This window comes from Prunus persica, chromosome G2 (assembly GCF_000346465.2).
Source record: "Prunus persica cultivar Lovell chromosome G2, Prunus_persica_NCBIv2, whole genome shotgun sequence".
Taxonomy (NCBI): Eukaryota; Viridiplantae; Streptophyta; class Magnoliopsida; order Rosales; family Rosaceae; genus Prunus; species Prunus persica.
In genome coordinates, this window is record NC_034010.1 from 8,033,204 (window position 1) to 8,043,025 (window position 9,822).

General features: G+C 41.2%; 1 protein-coding gene across 2 annotated transcripts; it reads left to right on the plus strand.

The window, feature by feature from the left end:
* Positions 4,560–9,293, plus strand: LOC109947070. Of its 2 annotated transcripts, XM_020556468.1 has the most exons (4): positions 4,560–4,888; positions 6,169–6,293; positions 8,137–8,941; positions 9,032–9,293. In XM_020556468.1, exons 1-3 carry the CDS (start codon positions 4,882–4,884, stop codon positions 8,932–8,934), a joined length of 930 nt encoding a protein of 309 aa, XP_020412057.1. In that variant the 5' UTR covers positions 4,560–4,881; the 3' UTR covers positions 8,935–8,941; positions 9,032–9,293. The 2 variants fall into 2 exon arrangements, 1 of the variants encoding a protein (XP_020412057.1); XR_002270069.1 differs by lacking the exons at positions 8,137–8,941; positions 9,032–9,293 and adding an exon at positions 7,719–7,959 and having other exon boundaries at positions 6,169–7,608.

Consider the following 9,822-nt stretch of genomic DNA (forward strand, 5'->3'; position numbering starts at 1 on the left):
TGAAACTTTGGTCAAATCTCACTTTACCCCCTCCCCCCCTCAAAAGTTAAAATGACCCACTTAGGGCTCGTTTGGGAGTGCTTTTGGAGCAGCGAAAAGCGCTTCTAAATTGGTGAAAGCGCTTCTGTCTTTTAAAAATGGTGTTTGGAAAAAATTGCAAAAGCGCTTTGGGTGAGACCTTAAACGGCGATAAATAATGATTGTCGTGATGTTTCATGTCTAACGACCGTTACTAAAACCAACAACGTCGAAATGAAAAATAAAACCTCTATTTTACAAGTTTAGAACAGAGTCAAGGAGATGATTAATTTTACCTTCTCTGCAACCTTTGGATCAGTGATGTTTCCTTATTTGTCTTCTCTTGCCTTCTTCCATAGCAGAAAACGATTGATTTCTTCACCGAGTATGGTTTCTTCCAATTGGTCCTCGAAACCAACATACCGTTTTCGAGACAACCTATGGTTGTACTCACATTTTTCCCTTCTCTGTGACTGCTCAGAATGCACCGCCTCAAAATCTGGGGATACCCTTGAAGCTACAAAGACATTCCATTGCGATTTCTCTATGAAGTTATAAAGCTGAGGTGGTTCTTTTAACTTCTCCTTCTCATTTGAAAATGGAAGGATAAACTGCCTAGTTAAGGTAGACTTGAAATCCTTCTATTTTTTGGTGGCAGACGACAACACCATCTTCTTGCCCTCTTCCCCAACAACATAAGCTATTTGAACAACTTCCCAAATTTGCTCCTTCAGGTCCTTGGGCAATTGACTCCATTTCTTGTGCACAAGAGGGACTCTGGTGCGTGCCAAAACACCAATGTAACTTTGAATCACAATAGCAGCCTTGCCATGTGGTCTGCCGCTTTTATTGTACTCAACCACATGCTTAATCTTCTGGATTTTCTTCTTCACAACACGACTCATTGTGTTGATACCACGAGTCGATTTTATCTCCTCATCAAATGTCGCAGAGCTTGGGTCTTTCTCGGAGGTTGATGTAAATCTCATCTTCTTTGCGGGATTGCTTTCAACAGATTTGGCTCCACTCATTGGAGCCTTTGAAACTGCAAGGTCCTTGCTTTGACCTTTTGATATTTGAGCCACCTTACTTTCAGATTTCAAAACCATGCTTGGAGAGAAATAAAAACTCACTACTACAAAAAAGCAAAAAGACGACGGTAAATCACCGTCGTGTATTGGGTTTTTCAATGGTCGTGGAATCCACCGTCATCTTTTCCCTCATAAACCACGACGCTAAATAACCGTCGTTGTTAAAATATACAACGTCATCCACAAATACAAAACGACGTCTTTGCACTGCAAAAAGATCTAAAAAAAGCAATCGAGAATGATAATAGACGACCAACTCTCTAAAAAAACCGTCGTTAAAAAGGAAAAATATGACACAGAACAAGGCCGCAAGATAGACATACAACGACGAAAATACAAATACGACGACGTTAAATATAATTTTCACGACAATAAAAAATATGACGTCTTTAAATACATTAGAAGACGACGTTATTGAAACCTACTACGTCGCATATATAAAAACAACCGTCGTAAAATTAATTTTCCACTTCGATTTTTCGATAAAAGATGACGTGGAAATAGTTGTCAGTGTCATTATTTACGACGTATATGTTAATAGAGTAGACGTTGAAAAACTAAACAACGTCGGTTACAAATATATGAGAGTCGTATTACAAAATTTATACGTCCTATTTTCAGAAACAAACAACGACGATAAATATTAGACGTTGTTAAATAAAACAACGTCGGAAAAAATAAAAACAGCCGTGTTTAGTCTGCTAAAGTTCTAGAAAATAGTCGAGGATGAGAATAGACGACCAACTCAAAAAAATCACCGTCGTTAAAAAGGAAAAATATGACACATATTAAAAGAACAAGGCCGCAAGATATACATACAACGACGACAACTAAAATACTACGCCGTTAAATATAATTTACCCGACAAGAAAAAATATGACGTCTTTAAATACATGAGAAGACGACGTTATTGAAATCTACTACGTCTCTTATTTACAAAAAACCGTCGTGAAATAAATTTTCCACTTCGATTTTTCTAAAAAAAATGACGTGGAAATAGTTGTCAGTGTCATTATTTACGACGTATACATTTATATAGTCGACGTTGTATTTATATGTATTCATTACTCACGACGCACTTAATAATATAGACGACGTTGAACTTCTAAACAACGTCGGTTCCAAATAAATGAGAGCCGTATTACAGAACATATAGACGGCGTAGATTATGATGAGAGCCGTATTACAAATAACGTCGTTTAATTGTGTGGGGGTCTTTTTCTTCCGGCAGCTGCAAATGGGCTGGGCTGCCGTAAAGGGAAAATTACTGGAATTGCCCCTTGTGCCTGAGTTCGAAAATTAAGCCCCAAAAGCACTTCGAAAGGGCAGTAAAGCCTTAGGAAGTGTTCTGGTTACCTTCACCAACGAAAATGATGGCTGCTTACAGGTGATTTATGCTTGCTTACAGATAAAGTTTTAGCTTAGCATGAGGAGATTGTGGCATGGGAGCAAGGTCAGCATGAGTTGAGCACCAAAGAGGAAAATAAGGCTTCCTAGGGAGAAATGGGAGTGTTTAAGATGAGGGAGACAAGGTTTGCAGGATGATCTTGGCTAAAAAAGGGTAAAGGAAGGGCATTACTTCTTCCGGCAGCTTGACAGACTCTGAAAATAGTCTGTTAACAGAGAAGAATGAAGAAGAAGAGTGAATAGGGCTACTGGATTTTTGCAAGTAAGAGAGGGAGCTTGCTCTCTCAGCCTGGGTTGGTTTTTGCTAGGTGGAGGGGACCACCTTTTATAGCTGCGGGAAACCTTCATTCCCCAAGAAACCCTAATGGTTTCTTCCCCAACTTAGCAAGGTTTTCCTTCCCTTTTCCTTTCCTCTCTTGACTTTTCCTGTTTTAGTGAGATTTTTCTCTATCTATTTGCACAAAATCAGGGATTTTGGAGCTCAAGGCCTCCTTTCCTGCGGCTGCTTCAGTAGAAGATTTCTACTTCCAGCCATTTTCTTCCTTTCTTTCTCACTCTTTCCTATAACCAGTTTTGATAGGGAAGGAGTTGGGATGTGTATGTTGGTTTGAAGAGTGTCTATCTTCCTGGGAGCTTGCATGTTAACATCCCTTGGTTTCTTTGGTGTTTTGTTTTGGAACTTGATCCATTCCCATGTGCTGGCACTTCCTAGCAGCCTTATTCAATGAACTTTCAAACTTCCTTTTTCATGGCTTCTATTCCAGCTAGGTGCTGGAGCTTGTGGTTCATCTATAGCAATTGTATGGGCTAAGGTTCACTAAGTAAATGGGCTATTTTTGTTGAATGATGGGCTTCTTGGTTGGGCTATTCTTTGATTGGGCTAATTTTGGTTGAGTTATTTTGGTTGGGTTATTTTCCCTTTTTGCTCACCCATATATTTGGGCTTAAGAAATGGGCTTGGGTTCCGAGGCTCCCAAGCAACCTGGAACCTCCATTTCTCGTCCCATCAATGGGCCTTATGACGACCTATCACCTTCCATACCACAACCCACTCAAGCAAGCCCCGGGCATCTTGCGTGGCTTGGGCCCACTTAAGCTTGTAGCATGGCATGTTGTTTATTTGCTTGGCGTGGCATGTGTATAAGCGCATATGGCAAACTTTCGCGTGCCCCAAATTGGGTTTCTTCTCGGTAAGATATCGCATTGGGCTGAGAATTTATTTGGGCCGAAGCGTGGATTTTTTGGGCCTCAACATTAGCCCCCTTGATTATTGGGGCCATGAATGTGTGTTGAAATGGTCCAAATAATCAATTTCCAGCCCAAAATAAATTGTAGTGGCATGGCATGGGTTCAGGAGCAACTCAAGGATGACCAGTTAAGTGTCTCTGGAATTACAGCCAGGTCTTTTCCGGGAAGGTTGGAGGGGTCGCAATGGTCCCGCTTAAAACCCAATCCTTCTTAAACACCGAGGGTGTTGCCTTGAAGAATTTTCCTAGACACTGTAATTTTGGAGGTCACTTACTGGAGTTACCAAGAGTTGGCCTATTTTGTGGCATGATATAGGAGAAAATGCTTGGTGGATTAGCTCAAAATAACTTAGCTTGCATGATTTATTTGCTTGAGTGACTAGAGAGACTTGATTTTGCATAGTTGTGATTCGCAAGAGTTGTATTGATTTGCACGCTTGATGTTGGCATGTATTCTTGGTATCTGGCTTAACGCTTGGCATTGACATATATGCTTGGCTTTGACTTGTATGCTTGGATACTTAGCATTGGCATGTATGCTTGGATGCTTGGCATTGGCATGTATGCTTGGTATTGCTTGGCTTTGGCTTGTATTGAGTTTACAGCACCAGCCCCATAACACTTGAATTTGGCAAACAAAACCTTAGTGAACGTGATAGTGTGCGACATAATGGCTAGATATTGGAAGAATGCTTGAAGTAGGGCATGTGCTGGGAGGGTATTTGGAATAGGGCATGTGCTGGAAGGATATTTGAAACAGGGCAGGTGCTGAAAAAAATATTTTAAATAGGGCATGTGCTGGAAGGATGTTTGAAGTAGAGCAGGTACTGAAAAATGTTTTGTTTGAAATGGGATAGGGCATGTGCCTGAAGCACGTGACTTGTCTTGACATGATTTACTTCTGGTTGTCTCTCATTCTCTTCTTTCTTCTTCTTCTTCAAGACCCAAACCCGTGGGTATTGTGCATCTGTACATAAGTCATATTTTGGAAGCTCGGATCAAAAAACTTCCTTGACGAAAGTTGCTCATCTGCTCGAGTACTATAGCCTGTAAAAGTTTCTGAATTCTTTGAATTTTTTTGATGCCTCAAAGCTGGTCTGCAACTTCTGTGTTCATCCATGGCTGGTGAGGTTCTGCAGATTCTGCTTCTGCATGTATCTTTAACTTCTGATACTCGGATGACTGTGCTTACTTCACAAAATTTTCTCGAAATTATGTTGTTTATAACATATCCAAAATTGAGAATCATCCACCCATCCTAGTGCTTTCTGCCTCCATTGTTCTGAAGCATGTTCAGGAGTTGATGTTGATGCCTTTGTTGCATGCTTGTTTTCTATGCTTGAATGCTTGAGTTCCTCTGTACTTCCCAACATTTGTGGACTAGAAATCAAATTCTGATGTTGAACTTCTGGTTTAGGATTCTGGCTTGGTGATAAACAAGAGTCATACGAGTTCACTTGGGTATGCATGCCAAGTGTTTGTCAAAATATCTCAAAGTAGCTTGCTGGTTGTTTTTTGAACTTTTGAAATGTTTCTTTTCGAATCTGAGTTGGATCTTTATAAAAAAATGGACTTCTCAATGGCTATGTTGGAATTGGTCATGCGTCACTTGATTCAACTTGGTGGAATTTCAAAGTAAGGGCTAAGCTACTGGAGCTGTGCAGTTCCTGTGGCATGGGCTGTTTTAGGAATCTGTTTGACATGCTTCCCTAGCTCGAAATGCAACGAAATTTTGGGAAAATGAATCTTGATATGTCTAGTTCTAATCTGGAAAGTCTGGGATTTTTTGGTTGTAAGCTTGATTTATAGTGATTTTCTAAAGGTGGGATGTTCTAGCTGGAATGGTTGGAAAGTTTGTGTATAAGTTTTGCTTGGCATGTTGCTTTTTCTTGGGAATTTAGCATGTCCTTTCTGTTGGCATTGAGTGCTGATCTGAGTATTGCTAGAGCATGTTCTTGAGCAATATTGTTGTGAGAAAAGGTATTGTCGTAAGAGCATGAGTTCTTCAAATTGCTTGAAATGCTTGAATGAAATGAAATTTTTTAGCATGTGGATTGGTATCACGCCTTTTGAATTTTGTCAGATGCTTGATAGATGAGTTTGCTTGCACTTTGAGAAAATTATGCTTCCAGCGCCTCCCTTTGCGTATGAGTACCTTTCCGGCGTCTGATTTTGGCTAACATATTCTCTTGTTTAGAATCTCCAAAGCATGAGAAAGCATGAGAAGTCTAATTTTCTAGGATTTTGATAGCATGAAAGTGAGTTTTGGTCTCTTGCAACTTGTCTTTGGAAATTATGCTTCAATAGCGATTATGCTTTCAGCATCCCCTTTTATCATGTGGTGGCCCTTTTTTGAGCTGGTGAAAAGGCTGAACTTTGCATGATGCGTTTTTTTTTCTATGTAGGTGTATACATCTCTGGCACAGGCAGGGGAGGGTGCCGAAAGCCTGCGTTGTATCCATTGTCGCTGGAAGCTTCGAGTGTACCAATTTCGCAACTTGGCAATTTGGATTTCTATCTCGATTTCTCAGTAAATAGTTCTGCTCCTTCACTGGAATCTTGAGTCTTTCCTTTGGCTTTGTAGGCATAGACATAGACTGGTGTTTGGCCTAGGCTTGTTTTTCTTGTGAACACACGCTTGATTAAATCTGGACTTTTCTCCGATCTTGTGGAAACAGAAATTGACAGAATGCATGCTCTGCAATGCTTGAATCTTTTTGTATTTTGAGGGAGAATTTGCTTGTCATCGGAATTGCTTGAGAATTTTGCTTGCCATGGATAAATTGCATGCTGCTTTGATATTTGCTTAAGCCTTTTCTTTGGCGTGAGCTTGACTTGCCATGCTTGGCGTCTACTTTGCGTGTGCTACGTTCTTGACCACCTTCTTTGATTGAACTATATGCATTACGAGCGTATGCTTGTAATTTGTGAAAGGGTCTGCTGGAATGACTGATTGAGCATGAAATGGGAACTTTGCTTGTCATAAGCTCGAGTAATAGATTGCATGATGCTTCAAAATATTTTTTTTTTTGTTTATGCATTTCGCTTGGCATGAGATGGCTTGCTTTGCTTGGCCTGTGAAGTTCATATAGCTTGCATGCTAGCGTGGAGATTTCTTGGCTTTAACACAGAGAACCTGCTTCATACTTTGCCCTTTTACAGCATATTCCTCGTTGGTAATTCTTGCAGGGACTCACATAATAAGTCCCAATGACCTTTGTGATGAGTGATGGCCTATTTCCCCTTGCACGACGGGTTGCAGAATGGACAACTACCTTCATAACTTAGAAACACTTACCAAGACTCGATCATAAGCACTGAGTAAGCTTAGGAAGCTACTCTCATTTCCAGGTGTTGTATAGAAGAAAGACATGTTTCCGGCGGCCACCTTATTTTTTAATACCCTTGCAGCATCACTAAGGGCTGGCCACAGTGGTTCGATCGCGAGTTGACAGCCCCGACTACCAAAGATGTTTTGTCAAGGAACCATTGTTTTTGACCTTACAGCAGCGTGCTGAAAGGGCTTAAGCGTGTGTCTTATTAGGATTTTGCATGGACTTCCGGCTGAATACTTAGAAGAAGCACACATTAATTTATTTATTTTTTTAAGCACGAGCTGCTTGTAACATGAAGATGTATGCATGATCCCCTTAAGCAAGAGTTGTCGTTAATGCGTTAAGCCTTCAGGAACATGAATTGGAGAGCCAGTGCCGTAAGCTATGAGACCTTCTCCTTGACAAATGAGCGACTGAGAGTGGCGCTTGGTGCATGGTGGAAACATCGAAAGGATCATTTCATAGCGCTTCTTCTATTCTGTTTTAGTTATGCACCGTGATCTAATTGAGGTACCCGGTTCTCCTTCTTTGCACCGTAATATATATATATTCTTTTAATAGAAAGGGCATATCTTCCAGCACCATCTTTCTCTAACACTTGTCCTTATTTCGCTTTGCAGGCAGCATTTCTTTGTTGTAGGGGCTGGCTGGCTCAGTGTGTAGTAGCTTTTCCTTTTGAAACTGCAGGGTGTATCGATCTTTAGCATAGTTGACTGCATTTGGGCCCGAGTTGTACCCCCTTTTTTTTTGAGAGCCTAAAGCTCATGTTGTAGGGAACTTGGAACACAACATTGTTGCATACTTTCTGTCAGAACTTTTGATGTAGAATGCTTGAGATATTGAGCTTCGGCCTGTTTTGTATGTTTTGCTTGGTTGGAAATAATGAAATGCATGAATTGTTGCAGTTTGGAATGCATTGAGATAAAGATTTCCAGCTTGTTTTGTACACTCCGCTTGGTTGAAATGCATGAGTTGCTTGAGATTTTAACAGGTCAGGTTGTGGTAGGTGCAAGGTACATGCTGCCAATTTTTTTTTAGGTTGAGAGCATCTCACAAGTCGCGGAGGATACACTTCCTACTCCTCCTCTTGGGACGTCCAGCGTAGCTGCCGACACTGCCCTGCGCCTTCCAGCAGCGCAGCCTCCTGCTCATCCTTTCCTAAGCACATCTGACACAACTGCTGGCACCTCTCCACAGCTTCCAGCAGTGCTGCCTCCTACTCCTCCTTTCCTAAGCACATCTGACACAACTGCCGGCACCTCTCCACAGCTTCCAGCAGTGCTGCCTCTTTCCCTAAGCACATCCGACACAACTGTCGGCACCTCTCCACAGCTTCCAGCAGTGCTACCTCCTTTCCTAAACACATCCGACATAACTTCCGGCACCTCTCCACAGCTTCCAGCAGTGCTGCCTCGTGGTGAGATTATTGATGACAACCATAAGGAGGATGATGTTTCCATTTCCATGGGGCATTTATCGGAGGAAAGCATGTCTTGGCAAGATTGGGAGAATTCCTTCATGGCGTTCAAAGCCTTTTTTGATGGTGGTGCTAAGATATGTGAGGCCATAACTCTGGGCTTTCATGTGGACTTCCCCATCAATCTCGTGAGGAACCTAGCATGTGCTGTCTTTGGAGTGCGGGCCATTCATAGCATGAAATTATCACATGGTTCTAGTGAGGTGAAAGCTGCTGCCGACACTTTGAACATTAAGCAACAGGAATTGGATAGCCAGCGCAGGGAAGTGCATGCCTTTTTCCTTGCTAAGTGCGTGACGGAGACAACAACCAGATCATCTCCTAGGGCTTCTTTCGTTCTTTTTGGGCATTCTTCATAGCTTCAAGGTATATAATTCCTCTTTTTTATTTTTTTTTATTTTATCGGGCTACTCCTTCCAGCATCACTTGATCTTGACACACGTCTTCTTCTTGCAGGTTGTCTCCTCTTGGCTTGGTGACTGATTATCTTGGCGCGTGGTTCTGTTCCCTTGAAGACCATAGGCTGCATGGGTCTTTAGCATGTGTAGTTTTATCTTGCTTTGACTGTAGTTTTTTTTTTTTTCGTTTTCTTTTGGACACTCTAACGACCCTGTCGTTATGAATTTGTAATGTAGTGTTGAATCACTGAAGCTTGTATTAACTTCCGAATGCTTGAGGCATGTTGTAATTTGCATGTCTTATATATAAATATTGCTTGGTTGGCAAAATTTATTTTGATGAGCTGCTGGAGATTTTCTGACAGGTTGGATATCCTTAAAAACAAGGTATATGCTGCCAAAATTTTGTCTGACCACTAGGCCTGAAAAACACCCTCTTGTCATACCCAAAAAGGGTCAGACTAGTATATGCATGGTCTTTGTAAAATTCCCAGATATTTTGCATATTCTGGTTGCTCATCAAAAGGGGACAATGGTTTCGTTGTTCCAGCAGCTCAAGAATGCATGCCCCATATTATTTTGCTTTGGCGTGGTGCTTGTTGATGGCCTCGGACCCCATCCAAGTGACTTTGCTTGGCATGGTTACTGCTGAGGGGCTTAGCTTTTTTAAAGAAAAGTTTGCTTGTCTATTTTTTTTAAAGAACATGTTTTGCAAAACAAAAGAAGGTAAAAGCATGGAAAGAATTCTATAGGCTTTTTTCATTTTCCAAACTACTCCAAATATCATCTTACCCCTTGGCATGCCATAACGGTGGTGCATTCTTCAAAAGTCGTGAAAGCATATGATGA

Excerpts from the sequence above, each read along its gene's own strand:
- LOC109947070 (XM_020556468.1), top strand. Across the intron at positions 6,294-8,136 it reads ATTTCTATCTCGATTTCTCA|GTTGAGAGCATCTCACAAGT; the intron begins GTAAATAGTTCT and ends ATTTTTTTTTAG.